The sequence below is a fragment of the Eubalaena glacialis genome, chromosome X, assembly GCF_028564815.1.
Source record: "Eubalaena glacialis isolate mEubGla1 chromosome X, mEubGla1.1.hap2.+ XY, whole genome shotgun sequence".
In the NCBI taxonomy this organism is placed as follows: Eukaryota; Metazoa; Chordata; class Mammalia; order Artiodactyla; family Balaenidae; genus Eubalaena; species Eubalaena glacialis.
The window spans coordinates 137,216,230-137,241,962 of record NC_083736.1 but is presented as its reverse complement, the minus strand read 5'-3'; the positions used below and the strand labels follow the sequence as shown (position 1 = coordinate 137,241,962).

At 56.0% G+C, this 25,733-nt stretch overlaps 4 protein-coding genes across 4 annotated transcripts in view; all 4 read left to right on the top strand.

The window, feature by feature from the left end:
- TEX28 (testis expressed 28) overlaps nt 1-25,733 on the top strand; it is a 69,256-nt gene that overhangs the window by 8,002 nt on the left and 35,521 nt on the right.
- On the top strand, nt 762-1,496 carry LOC133082654 (melanoma-associated antigen 10-like). The gene has a single exon (XM_061179321.1). It carries the CDS (start codon nt 762-764, stop codon nt 1,494-1,496), a length of 735 nt encoding a protein of 244 aa, XP_061035304.1.
- Nucleotides 6,148-8,490, top strand: LOC133082567 (paraneoplastic antigen Ma6F-like). The gene is made up of 2 exons (XM_061179197.1): nt 6,148-6,967; nt 7,022-8,490. Exons 1-2 carry the CDS (start codon nt 6,148-6,150, stop codon nt 8,488-8,490), a joined length of 2,289 nt encoding a protein of 762 aa, XP_061035180.1.
- On the top strand, nt 13,447-14,247 carry LOC133082438 (melanoma-associated antigen 10-like). The gene has a single exon (XM_061179033.1). The coding sequence runs from the start codon at nt 13,447-13,449 to the stop codon at nt 14,245-14,247; it is 801 nt and encodes a 266-aa protein (XP_061035016.1).

Below are 25,733 nucleotides of genomic sequence, written 5' to 3'. Positions count from 1 at the left end.
CCCGTGGAGGACAGCTGAATCCCCCTTGACTGTTGGGGAGACAAGTCAGGCCAGTGCGGGGACGGGGCTTTGCACGTACACGAAGCTCAGCTTGAGTAAGAGTCCTTCTAGTGATAAGCTGATCAAATCATGGAGACTCCCTATGCCTCGATTTCTCCATCTGTAAAATGGGCCTCGTAATAGTACAAGGCAAAAGCATTGGTGTGGGTTTCCCCATGATGTGACCTGTTTGTAAAAAGCCTGGGCCAAATGAAGTGGTCGGTGGATGTAGCTCTTGTTACTGAGTGTGTAAGAAAGATGCACCCTCCCCCATGTTGTGAAGATTCCAAACCAGTACATGTCTTCTGATCCCCGCATACGTGGATTAGTGCAGTTTTTCTTTTCTCGTGAAAATTTGTTATCAGAATGCTTGGATTCGCCTTACTCTTTTTCTCGCTTGTCCCTGTTCAAGGTGAGGCTATTGATTTGAGGTGTTGCTTCCATTTGAACACAGGTGTTTGCAGCTTTAACTCCCAAGTGCCTCTTTGGCCGCGTGCCATAAGTCCTGGGGGCGTTGGTATGTGTTTTCTTCATTTCAAAGTATTTTCTAATTTCCCTTGTGATGTCTTGTGTGTTCCCTGGGCTATTGTTACGGACTGAACTGCGTCCCCCCAAATTTTGCATGTTGAAGCCCTAACCCCTAGAACCTCACAATGTCACTGTGACGGGAGTTAGTGGTTCTTAGGTTGACATGAGGCCATTGGGATGAGGTCTAAAGCAAGATGGCTGGTGCCCTTGAGGGAAGAGCAGATCAGCACATACAAGGAGAGAAGGCAGGGCATGGGGGTGCGTGCACAGAGGAAGATGCCGAGTCCTTGCTCCAACATGCACTACATCAGGAGGTGGCTGACCTGGTGGCGTTCCTGCTCCTCAAGTATCGCACAAAGGAGACTACCACAAAGGCAGAAATGCTGACCATCCTCAATGATTACCAGGACCACTTCCCCGTGGTCTTCAGGCGAGCCTCCGAGTGCATGCAGCTGGTCCTTGGCCTCGACGTGAAGGAAGTGGACCCCAGCAATCACTCCTATGTCCTCGTCCCCACCCTGGGCCTCACCTACGATGGGATGCTGAGTGACGGGCCGAGCATGCCCAAGCCCGGCCTCCTGGTGTTGCTCCTGGGCCTGATCCTCCTGGAGGACGACTTTATTGCCCCTGAGGAGGAGGTGTGGGGAGCACTTAGCAAGGTGGGTGTGTGTGCCGGGAGGGAGCACTGCATCTACGGGGAGCCCAGAGAGCTCCTCACCAAAGTGTGGGTGCAGGAGGGCTACGTGGAGTACCGGCAGGTGCCCCACAGCGACCCCGCCCGCTACGAGTTCCTGTGGGGTCCCTGGGCCCACGCGGAGGCCAGCAAGTGGCAGGTCCTGGAGTATCTGCTCAGGGCCACTGGATGGGATCCCAGGTCCTTCCCATCCCTGTGTGCAGAGGCTGTGAGCGATGAGGAAGAGGGGGCCTGAGCCAGAGCAGCAGCCAGGCTCCTTCCAGGCCCATGTCCAGCAGCTTCTCCCGTGGGGCAGGAAGGGAGGCTGATCCTTCACTCTGAGTTTGAAGAGGGAGCGGTCAGCCTTCTAAGCAGTGGGGGCCCGCGCCAATCGGGGGAACCCGGTGTGCAGCATCTTTGGGTTCCTGTTGTGTATGATGACATGGAATTTCATCTCTGTTTTCTTTAGGAATTTTTCAAATATTGTTCCATTTAAAAGAAGGCTTAATAAGCTTCAGTATGTAAGTTTGTGTATGACATTAATCACCCATGTATTTGCTCTAACTCGGTTCAACGACAAGAGTTTTGCAATTGGGTAGAACAAATTGTTAAGATTCCCATATTATTTTGTGATCCTGAACAAGATGACATGGCATTGGAATAGGAATTTATTTGGAAATGTGAAAGTAATTAGCAGTACAACTGAAGGCTTCCCCGTTGTTCCTCGGGACACCCCGTCATCAGCTCAGTGGCACGTGCCCTGCTGTGGGACTGTCCTGTCCCCGCCAGAGGGCAGGGCCAGGCCCCGGGCATGTGGGCCACAGGGGGAGGGGCTGCCCTGGGGGGAGCGGGCATTGCCGGCACCCATCTTCCTGGCGAGACGCCACACGAGGGGCCCTCAGAAAGGGACACTGCGGGGGATGGAGGGCCGCCGGGTGGGGTGTGTGGGAGGCACGTTGTTGGGTACCTTGGGCGGGGGGTGGCGGGTTCCGTGGGCTCCGGTGGCTGTCAGAAGTTCCTCTCTTTGTTATCATGCCCTCTGTTCAATGGTTCCAGTCAATGTTTCTCTTAGTAAATTTCCCTGAATGTTTCAGCTGAGTCTGGCCTCTGCTGTGGGCAATGGAGGGAAAGGGCTGCTGGGGGTGAGGGCGGGGGTCGAGAGTCGCATTCCTGCTCAGCACCCACGGGACACCTCTCCAGTGAGAGGGTAGGGTAGGCACTATGCAGACCCAGACATGGTGAGGGTTTTTCTTCCATTTCATAGGTGAACTGTAAAGTTGTAGTGAAAACTGATAATTGCCTAAAAATGCAGTAGAGAAGTTAAAATGTAAATTAAAAAAATTATCTCAGCGGGAAGAAGGGAACATAGGAGCAAAAATAGATGGACACACAGTGCTATGGACTGAATATTTGTAAACCTCTCCCCCTCATTCACCTGTTAAATTCTAACTACCAAAGGGATGGGATTTGGAGGTGGGGCCCTGGGAAGTGATTAGCCCATGAGCGGAGAGCCCTCATGAATTAGATTATTGCCCTTATAAAAGAGACCCCAGACAGCTGCCTCATCCTGTTCTGCCATGTGAGAAGATGGCTAGTTGATACAACTAGACAAGAAATCAGTCCGTATAAAGAAGAGCTTTATTACTAGCACTTTATTACTGAGTGGTACAAAGGAACGAAATTGGGTCATTTGTAGAGACGTGGATGGATCTACAGACTGTCATACAGAGTGAAGGAAGTCAGAAAGAGAGAAACAAATATCGTATATTAATGCACATATGTGGAACCTAGAATAATGGTACAGATGAACCGGTTTGCAGGGCAGAAATAGAGACACAGATGTAGAGCACAAACGTATGGACACCAAGGTGGGAAAGTGGTGGGGGCGGGGGACCGTGGTGGTGGTGTGATGAACTGGGAGATTGGGATTGACATATGTACACTAATATGTATAAAAGGGATAACTAATAAGAACCTGCTGCATAAAAAAATAAATAAAATAAATTTCAAAATTAAAAAAAAAAGAAAAAGGAAAAACAATAGTTTTCTGACATTGTCAATCACAGTAGAAACCCACCTGTAAAGACAGATTGACCAATATGCCACCATGGGCTCTGCATCTCCAAGTTTACTCCTCCAACTCGGCAGCCTTGCAGGGAGGCCTTCCTATTGGTGGAAGGCCAATGGGCGTGTCTTTTGCTTCCGGAGGCGCCAAGCCTTGGGACCTCAGGCCCTCAGTGCGCATGGCTACTGCTGCTTCGGTAGCAAAGCGCCGCCTCACGTGCTCTTCTGATCCAACCACCTTCTGTGTAAGGAGACGTCTAGAACGTTCTCCCTCATCTTCCTGGGGCTTCCGGGAGCATCCGGAAACCCACGTGGCGCTCGCACAGAGTGCCTGGGACAGTCGGCTGCACAGTTTCTGGCTGCACTGCTGAGACGAGCTCTTCAGCCCCTTCTGAGCGGGACTACGGAGTCATCCACAGAGTCAGAGAAGGTCAGGAGACAGGCGGGGGCTTTGCCGGGGGCTGGACTCCGCAGGTACCGGGGGCGCTGGGAAGGAGTGGGGGTGGGGGGAGGGGTATGGGGTGCTCGATTGGGAGTGGGGGCGGGGCGGCGGAGGGCAGCGGGCTGAAGGGGGGCTGAGGGAAGGGTCCCCCAGTGTGCGGGTTCGAGGGGAGGACCGTTGGCTGCCGGGGTGGCTGGTGGGGGGCGTTCTGGAGTCGGGGTGCAGAGGGTGGGGCTAATGGCTAAGCGTGGGGGGGCCCTGAGCGGAGGGCTTTCTGCTGGGCGGGTGGGGCCGGCTTTGGAGGCCAGAGGAGAGGATGACTGGCTGTGGGGGTGGGGAGGACGCGACGGGCGGGCCACTCCCCCTCCTCGGGCCGAGACACGAGGGGAGGGCTAACGGCTGCTGCGTGTGGCGGGAGGAAGGCGGAGCTACTCCTGGCGGAGGCGCGGGTCGATGGGGAGGACTCCCGGGCGCGGGTGCGGTAGGCGTTGGGGGAGCTCCCGCCGGGGCGCGGGGTGGGGTGGGGGGCAGGATGCTCGTGGCAGGAAGGGGGCTCCGGTTCCCGGGTGGGCGGGGGCAAGAGGGGTGGGCTCTGCGTCTGGGGTGCGAGAGGCGAGAGCCCCTGGCGCTGAGGGTGCTCGGGGGAGGACTCCCCGGTGTGGGGAGGTGAGAGAGGCAGTCTGACCTCTACACATGGGGGGCGCCCGGCTTCCATGTACCAGAGCCGAGCGCCAGCAGCTGGTGGGTGGGGGAGGGTGTATGGGGGGATGTGGTCGGGGGGGGGGAGCGTAGGGGCGGAGCTGCCTGGCCACGAGGGGCATAAGTGATGCTGAGAGGGGGAGGCGCTGGGGCTGCTGTGATCTGGTGGAGGCTGTTGGCCATGGCAGATGGATTTGGGGGGGTCCAGGGAGGGGCTCTGGCCCACTGCATGAGGCATCGAGAAGCTCCAGGTCGCCTCTGTCCCGGTGGCACAGGAATTGCAGAGGTGGGTGGGCGGGGCGAGGCCCTAGCCTCCACACAGAGTACACAGATTCTTTACGAGGATGCTTTGCACATTCACCTGGACACGCCATACCCGAGTTGTAAAAAAGTCTCCATAAATTTAACAGTAGTGCAATTTTACATGATAAGTTTTCTCATCACGGGAGAATTTTATTTGATGGTACTAATGATAATATATCTTCAAATATTGGGAAACCCATGGATCAAAGAAAAAAATCACAGAGGGACTTTTAGAAAATATTTCAAAGTGAATACTAAAAAAACACAACTTACCAAAATTAGTGGGAGGCAGCAAAAAGCGACAGGAGGAAACTGTATTCCTCTAAATGCTTCTGTTAGAAAAGAGTCAGGACATAAAATCAGTGAGCTAACAGTCCATTTAGAGATGCTAGAAGAAGAAGAGCAAAGGAAACATAAAATGAAGTAATAAGAGAGCTAAGAGAGGAAATCAGTGATAGAAAGCAAATTATGGAAATGACGAACAAAGCCATGCTCTTTCAAAAGAGCAAGAAAACTGAGAAAGTCCTAGAGTGATGAATCAAGGAAAAATAGAAAGAACGCTAATCACCAATATCAGGAATGAAAGAGCGCTAACGTTACGGATCAGATGTACATTACAAAAGAGAATATAGGGATATTATGGAAATGTTTATGCTAAAAAATTGGAAGACTTGAAAAATCCCTTGGGAGAAAGGCAGCTTCCTAAAACTGAGGCCAGAAATGGAGAAAATGTGACGAGCCTTCTATCTTTTTTTAAAAATTATTTTATTTTATTTTATTATTGCTTCTTGAGTCGTATACAACAAGTGCTCTTTTATTATTATTTTTAAAATTTATTTTTACTTTTGGCCGCGTTGGGTCTTCGTTGCTGCGCGCGGGCTTTCTGTAGGTGCGGCGAGCGGGGGCTACTCTTCGTTGCGGTGCGTGGGCCTCTCATTACGGTGGCTTCTCTTGTTGCGGAGCACGGGCTCCAGGCATGTGGGCTTCAGTGGTTGTGTCACGTGGGCTCAGTAGTCGTGGCTCGTGGGCTCTAGAGCGCTGGGTCAGTGGTTGCGGCACGTGGGGTTAGTTGCTCCGCGGCATGTGGGATCTTCCCGGACCAGGGATCGAACCTGTGTCCCCTGCACTGGCAGGTGGATTCTTAAGCACTGCGCCACCAGGGAAGTCCCTAGCCTTCTATCTTGTAAATAAATCTAACTTATCAAAAAGAAGTTTCCTAAAGTCAAACAAACAAAACAGGGCAGGGAGGTGCTCCAGGCTGCTGCTGTGAGGGGCAGTAGGGTGGGCTGTGTGGCACAAACATGATTCTCTCCTCTTTGCACCCACAGGCCGACTCCCACACTTCAACAGTCTGTGCACACCTGTTGGATCGCTTCCCCCCACCCTCAGGTCCTCGAAGATGGCGATGGCTCTGGCGATACTGCGGGACTGGTGCAGGTGGATGGGTGTGAATGCTCAGCGATCTCTGCTCATCCTGGGCATCCCAGACGACTGCGAAGACCAGGAATTCCAGGAGGCTGTGCAAGCTGCCCTGTGTTCCCTGGGCAGGTACCGAGTGCTGGGCAAGGTCTACAGAAAGGAGCTGGGGTCGAGGGTTGCCCTGGTCGAGTTTGCTGAGTATTTAAATCGAAGCTTGATCCCCCGCCAAATACCAGGCAAGGGGGGGCCCTGGACTGTGGTCTGCCTGCCCCAGGCCCCTGATGCTGAGTCACAGGATAGACCCAATTTCCCTGCACAGCCCCAGAGACAAGCAGTGGTTGGCAGGGCAGGTGAGGCAGGAACTGCAGGTCACTCAGGAACTGCAGGTGAGGAGGAAGCCGCAGGGGAGGCGGGAGCCGCAGCTATGGAGGGAGACGCAGGTGAGGAGGAAGCCTTAGGTGAGGTGGCAGCTGGAGGTGAGGAAGGAGCTGGAGTTGAGGCAGGAGCTGCAGGTGGGGAAGGAGCTGAGGGTCAAGCAGGAGCTGTAGGTGAAGCAGGAGTGTCAGATGAGGAGGGAGTTGCAGGTGAGGCAGGAGCTGCAGGTGAGGCAGGAGGTGCAGGTGAGGAGGGAGCCTCTGGTGAGGCAGGAGCTGCAGGTGAAGCAGGAGCTGCAGGTGAGGCAGGAGCTGGAGGTGAGGCAGGAGCTGCAGGTGAGGCAGGAGGTGCAGGTGAGGCAGGAGCTGGAGGTGAGGCAGGAGGTGCAGGTGAGGAGGGAGTTTCAGGTGAGGAGGGAGCCTCAGGTGCGGCAGGCGCTGCAGGTGGGGAAGGAGCTGGAAGTGCGGCAGGAGCTGCAGGTGAGGCGGGAGCTGCAGGTGAGGCAGGAGGTGCAGATGAGGAGGGAGATTCAGGTGAGGAGGGAGCCTCAGGTGAGGCAGGAGCTGCAGGTGGGGAAGGAGCTGAGGGTCAAGCAGGAGCTGAAGGTGAAGCACGAGTGTCAGATGAGGAGGGAGTTGCAGGTGACAGAAATGTTGCAGGCGTGGCAGGCCTTCTGAGTATGGCAGGACCCACGGGCGAGGCAATGACTGCAGCTGAGAAAGCAGCTGTGGAAGCGGCAGCCGCCATGGATGAGGCAGGGCCCTGGACCCAGCAGTGGAGGCAGGCCTTGCAGCCCGTGCTAGAGAACATGGGCTACAAGGAGCTGGGAACCTTCTCTGGGGTGGAAGAGCCAGGCCACAGGGAAGAGTCCTTTGAGAGCTGGCTGGAGCAGGCCAACGACATGCTGCACCTGTGGCGCCACGTGTCTGAGAGGGAGAGGAGGAGGAGGCTGGTGGAGAGCTTGCGCGGCCCCGCGCTGGACCTCCTGTGCGGCCTCCTGGCGGAAGATCCCGAGCTGGCTGCCCAGGACTGCCTGGCCGCGCTGGTGCAGGTGTTTGGGAACAGGGACCCCCGGGTGAGCGCTCGGCTGAAGTTCGTGACCTGTGCCCAGCGGCCCCAGGAGACTCTCTTTGCGTACGTGATGCGCCTGGAAGGCCTGCTGCAGTCGGCCCTGGAGAAGGGGGCCATCCACCCGGCCGTGGCGGACCAGGTGCGCGCCCGGCAGGTGCTGATGCGGGCCCGGCTGAACGACCCGCTCCAGAAGGAGCTGAGGAGGATGCGGCTGATGCGGAGGCCTCCCGGCTTCGTGGGGATGCTGCGGCTCATCCAGAAGACCGAGGCCTGGGAGGCCGACCCGGCTAGCAGTGAGCAGTTCCCAGGGGAAGAAGAGGCCCGTGTGGACGTTGGAGTCCTGGCAGCAGCCGCCCAGGCCGCCCCGGCCCATGAGGCCGTCAGCGAGGGCACCACTGCAGATGGCACCAAGGCCTCCCCGGCCGGTGAAGATACCGCTGCCCAGGCCGCCCTTTCCAAGGAAGGTAGCGCCGAGGACCACCCAGCGCGTGAAGAGGCCAGTGAGGCAGTTGCCGGCACTGCCAAGGCTGGCGAGGCGGCCCCTGAAGATCATGGTGCCGCCGGGGCAGCCCCTGGCCCTGGGGAGACTAGCAAGGCCTCCGTGGCCACTCGGGAAGATGGACGTGCTCCCGCCCCTGCGGGCCTAGGTCAGGCAGGACCCTCAGATGCCCCCGGGGCCCCCATGCCTGGCCGGATGGGCAGTGCTTCCCCGGTGGCCCCAGGAGGTCTGGGCTGGGAGCCAGAGGGCCTCGCCCAGGCAGGAGGCCAGGAGGCTGAGGAGCCCCCTGAGGAGGGGCTCAAGCCCATCCCGGAAGTGCCGGGAAATGAGGACGGGGCTGCAGAGATGAGCCCCCCGGGGTCCTCCTCGGGCCAGTAGTCTCAGCAGGCCCCGGGGCCCCCAGGCTTGGAGGCAGGGGGAGGCCAGGCCAGGCAGCCTCCTGGCCCCATGTTAAGGGCCACTCAAGGTGCCTGGGCCTCCCTCCTGAGAGGGGACCCCTATTCATCATCCCCTGGGGCAGGCTGCTCCCTGTCCTGGCAAGCCCAAATGTGTCCCTGTAGGCCCCAGAGGGACCCAGGTGTCAAGGAACCCCCCCCCAGCCCCTGCTCCCCTCCCCCCCAACACACACACCCTAGCCATCGTCCCCCCGCGGAGCCCTGTGGTGCGCCACGTGCCAGCCAAGGCTCTGGTCTCTGTGGGCCAGTGTCGTGAGCGCAACGTGTGCTTTCTGGGCGTAGATTCAGGCCCAGTGCTGCTTGTTCTTGTGGAAATGTGCGTGCGTTCTCCTCTGAGCAGTTCCCCCCACCCCGGCCCGGCGCGGAGACCCCGAGCCCAGTCCCAGGAGCCGGCGGGGAGGACGGGATGGACGAGGTCACAGCCAGCGCCCACCCCAGGACCTGGGAGCCCACCTGGGACCTTGGGAAGGAAGACCTGGACCGGGGCTGCAGGAGGTCTGCGGGAGGACCCCGGGGCCTGTGCTCTGCTGGGCCACCCCGTTGTTCCTCGGGACTCCACGTCCTCAGCTCGGTGGCGCGTGCCCTGCTGTGGGACCATCCTGTGCCCGCCATAGGGCAGGGCCAGGCCCCGGGCATGTGGGCCAGAGGGGGAGGGGCTGCCCCGGGGGGAGCGGGCATTGCCGGCGACCATCTTCCTGGCGAGAGGCCACCTGCGGGGCCCTGAGGAAGGGAGACTGTGGGGGGATGGAGGGCCGCTGGGTTCGGTGTAGCGGAGGCGCCTTGTTGGGGACCGTGGGGGGGGGGGCGGGATCCGTGGGGTCTGGTGGCTGTTAGAAGTTCCTCTGTGTGTTATCATGCCCTCTGTTCAATGGTTTCAGTCAATGTTTTGGTTTAATAAATTTCCCTGAAAGTTTCAGCTGAGTCTGGCCTCTGCTGTGGGCAATGGAGGGAAAGGGCTGCTGCGGGTGAGGGCGGGGGTCCAGAGTAGGATTCCTGCTCAGCACCCATGGGACACCTCTCCAGTGAGAGGGTAGGGTAGGCACTTTGCAGACCCAGACATGGTGAGGGTTTTTCTTCCATTTCATAGGTGAATTGTAAAGTTTTAGCGAAAAGTGATAATTGCCTAAAAAGGCAGTAGAGAAGTTAAAATGTAACTGAAAAACTTGATTATCTCAGACAGGAGAAAGGGAACATAGGAGCAAAAATAGTTGGACAGACAGTGCTATAGACTGAATATTTGTAAACCTCTCCCCCTCATTCACCTGTTAAATTCTAACTACCAAAGGGATGGGATTTGGAGGTGGGGCCCTGGGAAGTGAATACCCCATGAGCGGAGAGCCCTCATGAATGAGACTAGCTCCCTTATAAAAGAGACCCCAGACAGCTGCCTCATCCTCTTCTGCCATGTGAGAAGATGGCTAGTTGATACAACTAGACAAGAAATCAGTCCATATAAAGAAGAGCTTTATTACTAGCACTTTATTACTGAGTGGTACAAAGGAACGAAATTGGGTCATTTGTAGAGACGTGGATGGTTCTAGAGACTGTCATACAGAGTAAAGGAAGTCAGAAAGAGGGAAACAAATATCGTATATTAATGCATGTATGTGGAACCTAGAAAAATGGTACAGATGTACCGGTTTGCAGGGCAGAAGTAGAGAGACAGATGTAGAGCACAAACGTATGGACACCAACGTGGGAAAGTGGTGGGTGCAGGGGGGTGGTGCTGTGATGAATTGGGAGATTGGGATTGACATATGTACACTAATACGTATAAAATGGATAACTAATAAAAACCTGCTGTATAAAAAAATAAAATAAAATTCAAAAATTAAAAAAAGAAGAAAAAGGAAAAATAGTTTTCTGACATTGTCAATCACAGTAGAAACCCACCTGTAAAGACAGATTGACCAACGTGCGCCCATCGGCTCAGCATCACCAAGTTTGCTCCTCCAACTCGGCAGCCTTGCAGGGAGGCCTTCCTATTGGTGGAAGGCCAATGGGCGTGTCTTTTGCTTCCGGAGGCGCCAAGCCTTGGGACCTCAGGCCCTCAGTGCGCATGGCTACTGCTGCTTCGGTAGCAAAGCGCCTCCTCACGTGCTCTTCTGATCCAACCACTTTCTGTGTAAGGAGACGTCTAGAATGTTCTCCCTCATCTTCCTCGGGCTTCCGGGAGCACCCGGAAACCCACGTGGCGTTCGCACAGAGTGCCTGGGACAGTCGGCTGCACAGTTTCTGGCTGCACTGCTGAGACGAGCTCTTCAGCCCCTTCTGAGCGGGACTCCGGCGTCATCCACAGAGTCAGAGAAGGTCAGGAGACAGGCGGGGGCTTTGCCGGGGGCTGGACTCCGCAGGTACGGGGGGTGCTGGGAAGGAGTGGGGGTGGGGGGAGGGCTACGGGCTGCTCGATGGGGAGTGGGGGAGGGGCGGCGGAGGGCAGCGGGCTGAAGGGGGGCTGAGGGAAGGGTCCCCCAGTGTGCGGGTCCGAGGGCAGGACCGCTGGGTGCCGGGGTGGCTGGTGGGGGGCGTTCTGGAGTCGGGGTGCAGAGGGTGGGGCTAATGGCTAAGAGTCGGGGGGGGCCGGAGCGGAGGGCTTCCTGCTGGGCGGGTGGGGCCGGCTTTGGGGGCCAGAGGAGAGGACAACTGGCTGTGGGGGTGGGGAGGACGCGACGGGCGGGCCACTCCCCCTCCTCGGGCCGAGACACGAGGGGAGGGCTAACGGCTGCTGCGTGTGGCGGGAGGAAGGCGGAGCTACTCCTGGCGGAGGCGCGGGTCGATGGGGAGGACTCCCGGGCGCGGGTGCGGTAGGCGTTGGGGGAGCTCCCGCCGGGGCGCGGGGTGGGGTGGGGGGCAGGATGCTCGTGGCAGGAAGGGGGCTCCGGCTCCCGGGTGGGCGGGGGCAAGAGGGGTGGGCTCTGCGTCTGGGGTGCAAGAGGCGAAAGACCCTGGCTCTGGGGGTGCTCGGGGGAGGACTCCCCGGTGTGGGGAGGTGAGAGAGGCAGTCTGATCTCTAAGCATGGGGGGCGCCCAGCTTGCAGGGCCCAGCGCGGAGCACCAGCAGCTGGTGGGTGGCGGAGGGTGTATGGGGGTATGTGGTCGGGGGGGGGCGGGGAGGTGCTGCCTGGCCACGAGGGTCATAAGTAATGCTGAGAGGGGCAGGCGCTGGGGCTGCTGTGATCTGGTGGAGGCTGTTGGCTATGGCAGATGGATTTGGGGGGGTCCAGGGAGGGGCTCTGGCCCACTGCATGAGGCATCGAGAAGCTCCAGGTCGCACTGGAGGCCATAGGGCGCGATGAGCACTTGCAGTACTTCCTCACATCCTGGCCTCGGAGAGACTGGGGAGCGGGTATAAGGGGCGGTGTCTCAGGTGCGCAGAGGGAAGAATCCCAGGTCCTGCGTGGAATCAAGGTGAGGGCCCTGAGGGAGTACTGAAGGGAACCAGGGCCCCAGAACAGAGTGGGCCCTGGATGGCGATGGCGGGGCATAACCCCATGCAGCAGTTTCTGACGTCCGGCTCTCAGAGCGACTGGGCACCTGCTATAAGGGGCGGCGCCTAAGGTGCGCAGAGGGGAGAATCCCAGGTCCAGCTGGGAGTCAAGGTGAGGCCCCTGAGGGAGGACTGAGGGGACCCTGGGCCCCAAACACAGGGGACCGCACAGATTCCCATCCCTGCAGTCGGCCCTGGGAGGCCCCGGGGCAGGATGAGCACACGCATTGTTTCTTCATTTCCCCATCAGGTCTGAGAGACCCTGGGGACTTGGTATAAAGGACGGGGCCTCAGATCGATAGAGGGGAGAGTCCAGGTGCTGCCAGAGTGAGGGCGAGGCCCCTGAGGGACGACTGAGGGGAGCCCACAGAAACCCATCCGTGTGGTCAGCCCTGGGCAACACCGGGGCGGGATGACCCCAGGCAGCATTTCCTGACATCCGGGTCCCAGAGAGAGTGGGGACTCGGGGTAAGGGGCAGGGCCTCAGGTGGGCAAAGGGGGGGATCCCAGGTCCTGCCGGGGGTCAAGGTGAGGACCCTGAGGGAGGACAGAGGGGACCCTGGACCCCAGAACAGAGGGGACCTCAGAGGAGCTCGCCCATGCTGTCAGCCCTGGGAGGTCCCTGGCAGGGCTGACTTGACGTTGCAGGCTCTCACCTCTGCCACGTGGTTGGGGATGGAGTCGTCTAGGGATGCGAGGACCTTGGTCAGAGGGGAAACATCAGGTCAGCAGAGGGAGGAGTCCCAGGATCTGCCAGGTGTCAAGGTGTGGACCCCGAGAGAGGACGGAGGAGAGCCCAATCCCCGGAACAAAGGGGGGCCCACAGAGTCTGGCCCACCCCTCCTACCAGCATCGAGGGCCCCAGAGCTGTGCCACAGTCTACACAAGAGGTGCGCTCTCCATTCCTTACAGGGGCTCCAGGAACCGGGAGGCGAAGGCCCAGGTCTGAGGCACGTGTCCTCAGGCCACAGAGCAGAGGAGGCCCAGGCAGCGCCAGGAGTCAAGGTGAGTTGCGTGCCCTGAGTGTGTACCCAGGGGCTCCCCGTCCCAGAACAGAGGGGACCCCACAAGGCCCAAGTCACCGCACCTCCCCACACCCCTCTCAGCCCCGGTCGGTACCTGGGGCTGCGCTGGCTGCACCCTGAGGAGCCAGCTCGCTTCCTTCTTCAGGTTGGCAGGGGACAGGCCGCCCAGGAGGAGCGCCCCTGTGAGGCCCGAGGGCACCCCTCCAGGCGAGCCCTGTAAGTGGCCTTTGTCAGAGCTGCCCAGGGAGTGTTTCTCCGCCGAGGCCGCTCACACCCCGTCTCTCCCCCAGGTCCGTGGTCCCTACCTGTCACCCCTGCCCAGACTTCCGTCGGCGCCCCGACCCCAGTCATCAGGCCCCTGGTCGAGATGAGTGAGCTGCGCCAGCCTGAGGCAGACCTTCAGGACCCAGTCCAGGCCCAGGGCCCGGTGGAGGCGCAGCTGTTCGGGGCTGCGGGGGAGGAGGCCGCATCCCCCTCGTCCTCCTCCTCCCCCGTCGCCCCCTCCTTCTCCGCCTATGCCGAGTCCTTGCCCCAGGAGGCACTTACTGTGCTGAAGGCTGACCTGGTGGCGTTCCTGCTCCTCAAGTATCGCACCAAGGAGCCGATCTCCAAGGTGGAGATGCTGCATATGGTCCTCCGTGACCATCGGGACCACTTCCCCGTGGTCTTCAGCCAAGCTTGCGAGTGCATGCAGCTGGTGTTTGGCGTGGACGTGAAGGAGGTGGACCCCCGCGAGTGCACCTACGTCCTGGTCCCCACCCTGGGCCTCACCTGTGATGCAGTGCTGAGCGATGGGCAGAGCATGCCCAAGGCCGGCCTCCTGGTGCTGATTCTGTGCCTGATCACCGTGTACGGTGACCGCGCCCCTGAGGAGGAGGTCTGGGAATTGCTGAGCATCATGGGGGTGTATGCAGGGAAGCAGCACTGCATCTATGGGGAGCCCAGGGAGCTCCTCACCAAAATGTGGGTGCAGGAGGGCTATGTGGAGTACCGGCAGGTGCCCCACTGCGACCCCGCCCGCTACGAGTTCCTGTGGGGTCCCCGGGCCCACGCGGAGACCAGCAAGTGGCAGGTCCTGGAGCATCTGCTCAGGGTCAATACCTTGGATCCCACGTCCTTCTCATCCCTGTCTGCAGAGGGTGTGAGTGATGTGGAAGAGGGGGCCTGAGCCAGAGCAGCAGCCAGGCTCCTTCCAGGCCCAAGTTCACTGGTAGGAAGTGAGGTTGGTCCTTCACTCTGAGTTTGAAGAGAGAGCGGTCGAGTTTCCAAGTAGTGAGGGCCCCTGCGAGTGGGGGGAACATGGTGTGTAGCATCTTTGGGTTCCTGTTGTGTATGATGACATGGAATATCATCTGTTTTCTTTAGGAATTTTTCAAATGTTATTCCTTTTGATGGAAGACTAAACAAGCTTCAGTGTCTAACTTTGTGAATGACATTGATTAGAATGTGTTTATAATTACCCAGTTTAAGAACAAGAGTTTTGCTGTTTTGTAAAAGAGATTGGGAAATCTCCCATTTCATTTTGTGACCCTGAAGCAGATAACATGGAATCGGAATCAGAACTGCTCTGGAAATGTGAAAGTACTTAGCAGTAATATAGATGGGGGAAGAATTAGAAAAATAAAAGTAATCGTAGTGAGTTTTTGCTTCTTATCCTCCTTGTCTGTCATTCTGTAAAACTAAGCTATCTCTGTTTAGTTGGACTTGCACGGTGATTTACGAAAGTATGAAAAACTTGATTTGAGTAAGTAAGCCCCCTGCTCTCCGGCTTATTTATTCGGCAGACCTCCACGGAGCCTCTGCTCTCCGGAAGGGCCTGTGTTAGTAGTGGGAAGGCTAGGAAAAGCAGGACACACCCACACCTAGGGGGATGGTCTAGGAGCCGCAGTCACATGAGGAAGGTGGTGAGACGTCCCCCAAGTCCCACAGAACAAGTCAACATGGGACGAGGCGGTGGGGCTCCAGGAGCGAGCCCTGGAGTGTAAGTGCCCCGAGCCAGGGCAGTTTGGGCCTTTGGGAAGCGGGGCTTCCTTCTGTGGGAGGTGATGGTGATGAAGCTGGGTGGTGGCAGCAGCCAGACCTGCAGAGGGTGTGTCTTGGGTTTGGGGGGAAAGTCTGAAATGCGACATTGCTGTGAGGTGTCCTTCTGGATCACGGATAAACCCGAGAGAAATCTCATACTCGGGCAGGAAGGAAGGGGTCCTGGCTCTTGTCGCATTGCTGTTGACCATAGTGAAGAAGTAGGTGTTATATATGCAACATCTGGAGAAATGCGGTCACACTCCCTTGACGTGATGCCCAGAAGTCCGGGAAAGGCCCTCTTTTCCCTGTTCGGGGGGGGGAACCAGAACCCAAGGTGTTAATTAGCTTTAATCATTATCGTGACTGTAATTTGGCAATTGTAATCAAGGACTCGATGTCTGGTGGGGCTGAAATGAAGCAAAGGAATGGTTTGGATGGAAGAGCATCTGGGAGGGATGCAAAGCCTTGTTCCTTGATTCTATTTTCTGGAGCTTCGTGTTGTATCCCGCTGGGAACACTCCTCCGCACCCGAATTTAACACATCCTCTATTTGGGAAAATTTACTTAGTTTTCCTTATGAAACATCTTGTTTGGCTGATTAGCTTTTCCACATCCTATTGAGCTGCATATTCTCTGACATGACCGGGACAAGAAACCGCCCAACCAAAGGCCAGAGGAGAGAGGGGAAGGGTCTGTGATCCAAACAATATGAGAAATAAGTGCCAATCATCAACGTTCCCACAGACGCCAGGTCCTGTGAGCTGCTTTACGAAGCTCACACGCATCCCTGCAGCCCTATAAGACACGGCTCGTCACACCCACTCGCTTCACAGGTGAAGAACCTGAGGCCACGGGGCTTGGGAATCTTCCCAGGATCACGTGCTGCTAAGTGACGGGGTGGGGACCAGAGCCCTGGTCTGAATTCCTCTCGAGCCCACGCTGTGCCCACCCACCCCCGGCCCGTGGCCGACCTTCTGACTGGCGACTCATTGCTCTTCTCAGTGCTACACGGTGTCTTTCAGTTGACAAAAAGCAGGCCCAAGAAAGGAAGGTGCCAAGGAGAAGCAGAGGCAGTGTGGGGCTTGTCTGTGGTTTGCTGAGATCCGCCACTGCCAGGTGCCGGCATTTCTGTCCAGTGCCGCCACCTTCCCGCGTGACGGCGCCCCGTCCCTGTTCCTGCCCTGGGGCCCTCCTGCCCAACGGGAGCCCGGCCTGCTGAGCTGCTCATGGCTGAGCCACGGGGAGGGAGGGACTGAGACTGCCTGGGACTGACTGTAAGACCCCAGTGCCTACTGGGATAAGGCCCCTCCAGGAGCTCCTCAGATACTGGAGGGAAGTTAACGCTGGCAGACACCCCGAGACCCTGGCGGCAGCGAGGGAGGGGAGCGGCTGGAGGGCCTCTGGGCTGGGGGCATCAGGGCGCGGAAGCCAAGGGCAGGGGCCGCAGGGCGAGGCTGGGAAAGGCAGGCCTTGGACGTCACCAGGGCTTGTGCCTGCCCAACTGAAGGGTCCCGAGACCCGCCTGACAAAGACCCCCACGGTGCCACACAAACCCACTGCCGGGGCCTGGCTGGCACCTGGGAGGGAGGGGGACCAGGAAGGAGGCAGCTCCTACGGGACCCAGGGGGCGAGGGAGGGCCCGAGGAGGGGGGCAGCAGGCAAGGCCACACAGGCAGGCCCGCCCAAGGAGGCCCCAGCCTTCGGGCCCCTTCTGATGGCCTCCACCGAAATTCGCAGCCTCCGAGGTCATGTCCCTACAGGAGGAACTGACCTGAAAGAATGCTTTGTAAACCACTTTAGAAGCACAAAGACCAGGGAGCAGGCCCGAATCTAGGCCTGGGAGCTCCATCCAGGATGCCAGTCCTTAGGCTGAAAGGCACCTCGGGAGGTCCTCTTCCACACCCTCTTAGCTCTCCCCTTTCAGAAATAGGGCAGTGGCGCTCACAGAGGGCAGATGACCCTGCTTAGTGGCAGAGCTGGGACAGGGACCTCGGATCCTCGCAGACGGGCCTTTCCAAGGTGCCACTCTGTCCCCTCCACAGTGACTATGAAGGACAAAGTCGCCCACAACGGCCAGAGAACGCGCATCACCAAACCCACCATCCTATCCTCCCACATGCGGTGAAGACGGACGACTCTCAATCGGGTTTCGGTGCGTCTGACACCCAGACCCTCATCTATTTCCCAATGCACGTGGACGGGGGCTTCCTCCGGTCACGTCTAGGTCGGCAAGTAGGAAATTTCCTTGGGAGTGAGTCCGTGTCACTTAGGCCCGTTCAAAAGCGTCTAAGCTGAAAGCAAACAAAATCATTCTATGTATCCTCAAGGTAACAGCGGGACAGGGCCCCGGGAGTGGAGGTGGAGGGCGGGCAGGGGCGGGCGTGGGGAAGGAGAGCAGGGCTGGCCTGGGAGCGCACCAGTGAAATGCTCGCTTTCAATGGGACAGGCTACACGCTGAAGCCCCAAATCAAGTCCTTCAAAGGGCAAGTACCCACGGAGACCCAAGGTGGACGTGGGAGGCCACGATCGGGGGCAGCAGAAGCCAAACCCCCCCACTGCGGAAAGGAAACAGGGCTTTCGAGGCAGCCTCCAGGGAGGCTGAATCCGACGGTCTGGGAAGGCGATGGGAAAAGGACACACGCAGGTGTTCCAAAAGTGAGCACTCTTGGGCCTCGAGAAGGGCTTCTACGGGAAGAAATGGACGCTGAAGACAATCCCTCTGTGATCCGCACAGGGATGAGGTCTGGGGGCAGGAAGAGGAGAGAAAGGCTGCAGTCCCAGCACAGATGCTGGATGGGGGGCTGCTGCGCCCATGACCGCGGGGGGAGCACAGAGAACTGCACACCATCCCCTCGGGGCTCCTCACCAGCCTCCAGACTTTGGCAACCTGCTTTAAGAAACGTTTAGTTTTAGCTGAAGAGGCCTTAGCAGTGGCAGGTGATTTAGGGAAACGCTTGCTTTGATGATTAGATCGTATTACCTGTTGGAGTTACGTGATTGTCACTTTTTCATCCTCATTCAGAGTGAGTAATACATTTTACATGTCTGTGCAGTGTAGTGTGTGTCCTATATATATATATAACGTGTGTAGAATATATGTGCCTATATACACATGCATCGACATACCACATGTATGTATAGGGAACAGGTCATGTATGTTCCAGTACCCAGACTGAAGTCATCCACAGGGCCCTGAAGGGCACAGACACTCATGCCCCATGGTGATGCTGAGAGTCCTCCAGCCCCACGGTCCCCGTGCTTTGAATGCAGGCTTGCCACCTGCCTGACAGCCAGTCTGCCTGGGGAAGTGAGCCTGCAGGAGAAGGTGGGGCCACCACGCCGCTGGGAGAGAAGGGAGCAGAGTGGGCAGTGGAAGGAGAGAGCAGGGTCCGAGCCTGCGCAGAAGAGCCACCTTCAGAGGGCCGTGCCTCGGACCCCCACGTCCAGGACCCTTCTCCATCCTCACGCCCTCAGTCCTAGACCCTCACCCTCCTCCCTGGCCCTCGTGTCCATTTCACGAGAGATGGTGACCTGATGGGGCTGGGGAGGGCACGTGGGTGGAATCCAGTGTCAGGCTCTCATGGGCACTAATGCCTGGCTTCCCTGTGTTTTCTCCATTATGTGGCCTGAGGCATCAGGTAGTAGGACCCTGTGGAGGACAGCTGAATCCCCCTTGACTGTTGGGGAGACAAGTCAGGCCAGTGTGGGACGGGGCTTTGCATGTACACGAAGCTCAGCTTGAGTAAGAGTCCTTCTAGTTATAAGCTGATCAAATCATGGAGACTCCCTATGCCTCGATTTCTCCATCTGTAAAATGGGCCTCGTAATAGTACAAGTCAAAAGCATTGGTGTGGGTTTCCCCATGATGTGACCTGTTTGTAAAAAGCCTGGGCCAAATGAAGTGGTCGGTGGATGTAGCTCTTGTTACTGAGTGGGTAAGAAAGATGCACCCTCCCCCATGTTGTAAAGATTCCAAACCAGTACATGTCTTCTGATCCCCGCATACGTGGATTAGTGCAGTTTTTCTTTTCTCGTGAAAGTTTGTTATCAGAATGCTTGGATTCGCCTTACTCTTTTTCTCGCTTGTCCCTGTTCAAGGTGAGGCTATTGATTTGAGGTGTTGCTTCCATTTGAACACAGGTGTTTGCAGCTTTAAGTCCCAAGTGCCTCTTTGACCACGTGCCATAAGTCCTGGGGGCTTTGGTATGTGTTTTCTTCATTTCAAAGTATTTTCTAATTTCCCTTGTGATGTCTTGTGTGTTCCCTGGGCTATTGTTACGGACTGAACTGCGTCCCCCCAAAATTTGCATGTTGAAGCCCTAACCCCTAGAACCTCACAATGTCACTGTGACGGGAGTTAGTGGTTCTTAGGTTGACATGAGGCCATTGGGATGAGGTCTAAAGCAAGATGGCTGGTGCCCTTGAGGGAAGAGCAGATCAGCACATGCAAGGAGCGAAGGCAGGGGCTGGGGGTGCATGCACAGAGGGTGACCATGTGAGGGGCGGTAAGAGCACGGCCACCTGCAACCAAGGAGACCAGCCGCAGTACAAGCCACCCCTGCTGGACCCTCCCTCTCGGCCTCCCGGTCCCCACCACCGTGAGAATCTGTGTCTGCTGTTTCAGCCCCTCATCCTGTGCTGTTGCATTTGGCATCGTCCCAGACTAATGCTGTTATTTGGGGACGCATGGCTCAATTTCCCTCTATTTGCAGATTTCCCACATTTCCTTCTGTTATTATGTCTAATTTCACTCTATTTTGGCCAGAGAACATACTTTGTATGATTTCAGTCCTTTTGCTTGTATCCCCTTAAGTTTACTGAGGGATGCTTTGTCGCCTAACGTGTGGACTATCCTGGAGAACGTTCTAGGTACACTTGACGAGCACGTGTGTATTCTGCTCTTGGGGCTAATAGTCTACACATGTCATGAGATCTAGTCTTTGTACAGGGCTGTTCAAATCTGTGATTCCCTTACTGCGGTGCTGGCTGGTTGTTGTACCCATAATGAAAGCAGGCTGTGTTAGTCTGCTTACAGCTGCCATAGCAAAGTCCCACAGAGTGGGTGGCTCAAACTACAGAAATGTACTGGTCCCACTCCTGGTGGCCAGAAGTCCAACATCTACTTGCTGGAAAGTTGGGTTTCAGGTAAGGGAAGGCCTCTCCTCCTGGCTCGCAGACAGCCGGTTTTCTCTTGGTCCCTCACTTGGCTGCTTCTGTGCACAGGTCGGGGGAGGAAGGGAGGGAGGAAGAGAGAGAGAGAGAGAGAGGGAAGGAAGGAGGGGGGGAGGGAGAGAGGGAAGAGGGAGGGAGGGAGGGAGAGAGAGAAAGCAAGAGGGAGAGGGAGGGAGGGAGGGAGAGAGATGGGGGTGGTAGGGAGGAAGAGAGATAGGGGGAGGGAGGGAGAGAGTGAAAGCAAGACAGGGGGGGTGAGGGAGGGAGAGAGAATAGGGGAGAGAGAGAGAAGGGGGGAGAGGGAGAGAGAGACCGGTAGGGAGTGAGGGAGAGAGAGAGAGGGAGAGTAAGGGAGAGGGAAGGAGGGCAAGAGAGAACGGGGGGAGGGAGGGAGAGAGGGAAGGGAGAGAGAGAGAGAAAGGGAGCGGGGCGAGGGAGGGAAAGAGAGAGGGGGAGGAAGGTAGGGGGAGAGAGAGAGAGAGAGGGAGGGAGGGAGAGAGGGGGAGGGAGGGAGAGAGGGGGCAGAGGGGGAGGGAGGGATGGAGAGAGAGAGGGAGGGTGGGAGGGAGGAAGAGAGGGTGAGGGAGGGAGGGAGATCTTCCCTGTCTCTTCTTATTTTCCAAAGGACACCACTCTTGTCGGACTAGGGTCCCACCCTTATGACCTCATTTAACCTTACTGACTTCCGCAAGGGTGCTATCTCCAAATACATTCACCTTGGGATTAGCACTGCAACAGGTGGATTTAATGGTTGGGGTGGGAGCTAGGGGATCCATTTGAATCCATCACAGGGGGAACTGAAGTCTCCCACTTCTATTGTACACCTGTTTCTTCCTTCCCTTCTGTCCATTTTTGCATCGTTCATTTTGGGGCACTGCTGTTGGGTTGCTCAAGAGACCCCCCTGACATCCACTAGCTGTTGGATTGTGACAGACAGGAGCGGCAGATGGGACCACCCCTCACCCGGGCAGACCCGGGGCTCCTCTGGCTGCTGGTGGTTGGATCATTCCTGGTACCTTGGGTCTACTTCCCCTCCTCCCCCAACCCTCCTTGTTTTTCCTTTTTTGTGTTTTGGCCACCCCACAAGGCTTGGGGGATCTTAGTTCCCCGACCAGGGATTGAACCCGGGCCACCACAGTGAACGCGTCGAGTCCTAACCCCTGGAACTCCAGGCAATTCCCGCTCCCGCCGCCTCCTTAGCAGTGTTTGGGAGGGGATGTCGCCCTATCGCTGTGACAGCCACAGAGGCCTGGCCAGGTCCCCCAGCCCATCCCCCACACGTGGAGGCAGCAGCTGTGAGCTGGGGGCGCGCCCTGGCCTTCAGTGCTCTGCACACATCACTGGGCGCTGACCCTGCTCACTGTCTTCGTGGGGACGCAGGCTCAGGACGCCCGCCCCCCACCCCCGAAGCTGGGACCCAGCACATTTCCAGAATGTACGTCGTTGACCAGTGCGAGCTGGCTCAGTCACGTGTGTGCCCGCGTGGTGCTGAGCCCTCGGGGCCCTGCCGCGGCTGGTATCGGGACAGCCGGCAGCGAGGGCGACGAGGCCGCGGCTGGTGGACGGGCAGCCCCGGGCTGACCACTGGGCTGAAGGAGCCTCGGGCAGAGCTGGTGGCAAGTGAGTCCGCCATCGATCGCCAGACTCACCTGGCTCTGCCCGTTTCGGCCTCCAGGGTCACCCTTACAGAGTCTGGAGCACTTGTGACGCAGCCCTCTCTCTCTCTGAGCCACCCTTTCCGGTTGAGAAGCCTTTCCACTGTCCTAGACACTGTCGCCTGGGACGCCCTGGGAACAGAAGTCAAGCCCAGGGCTCGGGACCAGCCTGGCCTCTCCTCTGGTGGCCCGGGCACGAGTGGTTCGGCGACTCTATGTGGCTGTCACAGGTCAGCCTGTGAAGCCCCTTCTCGCGTCCCCTTTACTCCTGCGGGAGCTTGGGCAGCTGCCTCTACCCAGCCCAGGAGGGCGGGAGCTCAGCCAACGCCAGTGCGCAGACATGCGGTGCAAAGTCTAGAGGGACTCAGCGCTGGCGTGAGGTACGCCGCTGCTCTCTTACTGACGCCAGGCAGCCTAGACTTCGTAAATCAAAAGGTTCCTTTGTGAAAAGCAGATAGCTTGATATTACAGTCCGCACAATCTCCCCTTTCTCTGTAGAGTTACATGGAAGCAAGTTCCCCACGGGCTGAGGTGAACGGGAAAGTGGTTTTTAAATAGGAGCATCTCCCTGTGGTCCCAGGTCAGGAGGCCTACGGAAGTCCACGACCAAGAGGAGAGCAACCTGCTCCTTAAAAGTGAAGGCGTGCCCCAGTCAATGAAGCCTAGAAAGGGGCTGAGCGTGCACCAGCGGGCCTCGGGATGTAAGCGCGAGCAGCCCGGGCCGGGCGGCACCTGCAGGTCAGCGCCCGGGGTGACGGCGCTCCTCTCCTGCACCGCCCAGTGTGCCCGTCTCAGGGGGCCTGCTCTACCTGCCGCCAAAGTGCAAAGAAGGGAGCCCCCAGTCTTCTGGTTCTGGTGGACTGGTGTGTGTGCTCTCTCCTCCCGCTGAGCTCGGGGCTCTTATCTGGACAGTATCACCGTGGAGCCTGTCCTGGACATACAGATGGCCAAAAAGCAGATGAAAAGATGCTCAACATCACTAATTCTTAGAGAAATACAAATTAAAACTACGATGAAGTACCACCTCACGCTGGTCAGAATGGCCATCATTAAGAAGTCTACAAATAACAAAGGCTGGAGAGGGTGTGGCGAAAGGGAACCCTGCTACACTGTAGGTGGGAATGTCAGTTGGTGCAGCCACTATGGAAAACAGTATGGAGGTTCCTCAAAAAACTAAACATAGAGTTTCCATATGAACCAGCAGTCCCACTCCTGGGCATATATCTGGACAAAACTCTAATTCCAAAAGATACATGCACCCCTATATTCATAGCAGCACTATTCACAATAGCCAAGACATGGAAGCAAGCTAAACGTCCATCGACAGGTGAATAGATAAAGAAGATGTGGTACATATATGCAATGGACTACTACTTAGCCATAAAAAAGAATTAAATAATGCCATTTGCAGCAACATGGATGGACCTAGAGATTATCATACTAAGTGAAGTAAGTCAGACGGAGAAAGACAGATACCATAGGATATCACTTATATGTGGAATCTAAAATGTGACACAAATGAACTTTTATGAAACAGAGAGAGACTCTCACAGACATAGAGAACAGACTTGTGGTTGCCAAGGGGGAGAGGGGTGGGGGAGGGAAGGATTGGGAGTTTGGGATTAGCAGATGCAAACTAGTATGTATAGGATGGATAAACAACAAGGTCCTACTGTATAGCACAGGGAACTATATTCAATATCCTGTGATAAACCACAATGGAAAAGAATAATTTTAAAAAGAATGTAAAGAGAAAAGAGATACTTTCCTGTGGACAGATTGAGCAGCCCAAGCTTAGCTACAGGTGGCTTCAACCCAAACAGGCATGAAGGGTTAGATTGTCAGTTCAGACACCTGAATAACAGACACTGTTGCCCTGTCAAGAGCTTCACAGACAGAGACCAGGCAGGCTTCTCAGAGTCCAGAGCCTTGAAGGTAGGCACCACGTTGATGAGGTCCCAGGGAGTCCTGGAGCTGCTGCTTTGCAGGCCTATAAATTCAATTTTAGCAGTTCCTCCAGAGATAACCAGGTCCTGGGGGCTGCTCAGTAGAGACAATGGGACACTAACACACAATTTATCAATCTCAAGGTTTTTCACTATTGAGTGGAAATTTGCAGAGAAGCAAGCAGAGGAGGCAATAATGATTTATGTGATAGTGGATCAGAGTTGGAGACATCAGTAAGCACTCTTGTTTAGCTTAATATGTATGCAGATGATTACATATAAAATATTTAGAGATATATAAATAAAGAGTAGTAAGCACACATATAATTCTTTGCTCTGTCAGCCAAGGGGTCCTAGAAGCCATGACACCCCAGTAGCAATGAGCACACGTAGTGCCCAGATCTAGTTTTTTCATAGCATTTTACCATAAAAGGAACAAGGGCTCCATGGAGAAATTGATGATTCTAGAATTGGGACAGGAAATATGCAAAATGAGCCTGGGGCATCTTGTAGTGTGTGAAAATAAAGTGCTCAAAAAAAAAAAAAAAAAGAGCAATATTTCCAGGGGGATGACAAAGGTATGTACGAAGGGAGCTAACAGGAAGAGCACCGAGGGCCAATCCTACAACAATTTGAAAATAAACATATATAAAGTTGTATTGGATTTTACCCCAAAGTGTCATACAAATACCATGAGTCCATACTGAGAAAAATAAATGATTTCTTAATTACGTAAATAAGGAAGAATAGACACACCTCCCATAGAGAAAACTTCCAGTTTATACAGGTACTTGCACTTGAAGAAAGTGCAGCACAACTCCTCACCCCTGAGGTGTGGACCACACGCAGTGACTTTCTTCCAAAGAGGACAGTATGAAAAGGGGGCACAAAACAGTCACCTTACAGGGTAGACACCTGACAAGCACTACCTCCGCCGGATGCTCAAGGTGAACGTCATCAGTGCTCAGTGGTGCTAATGGTGTGTGCGCGCTTGGCATGGTGTGATGAGAATGGGATTGTACATCTGTAAGCCTCCTCCCCACACCCATAACCCCAGACGAATCATGAGTGAAACAGCAGACAAATCCCAGCTGAGGGACGTGGTACAAAATATCTAACGAGTGCTCCTCAAAACTGTCAAGATCATCAAAAACAAAGAAACTGTTAAAGCTAAGAGGAGGCCAAGGAGACATTACAACTAAATGTCATGTGGTTTCCTGGCTGGATTCCTGGAGTGGGAAAAGGACATTTAGGTAAAAACTACAGAAATCTGAGTAAAGTATGGGCTTTAGTTGATAATAATGCATCAATACCTGCTCATTAATTGTAATAAGTCCATCATATTAATGTAAAATGATAGCAATAGAGGGAACGGGTGAGGGGCGTGTAAGAATTCTGCTATTTTCACAAAATGTTTTCAAATCTTAAAGGAAAAGGTCAAATAAATAAAGTCTATTGACGTTTTCAAAATAAAAAGGACAAAAGGAAACTTTGGACAAAAGGTGATGGGTATGTTAGAAAAGGAAATAGAAAGGAAACCAAACACAAGCACACAGAGCCTGTAAGTGTGAAACAAACCTTCCTAAATTCAGCTTTCCCTCTCCCTTAACCTCCAAGCCCGTATGATACACAAGCCCGGCCTCTTCCACTGCATAAACATATCTGGAATGCACTTTCTCCTCAAGCCCCGCAGTCACTGCCTTGATCCAGCCTCATAGATGTTTGCCTGGACTACGGCAGGAGCCCCCTAATGAGGCCAGGTGTAGACCTGGAACCCCGTACTTGCTCAAGAATGGCTTTAGGCTGTCTGCCAGTGTTACTTCAAGAGGTCTGTCAAGACCCAGGCAAGAGTCAGCTTG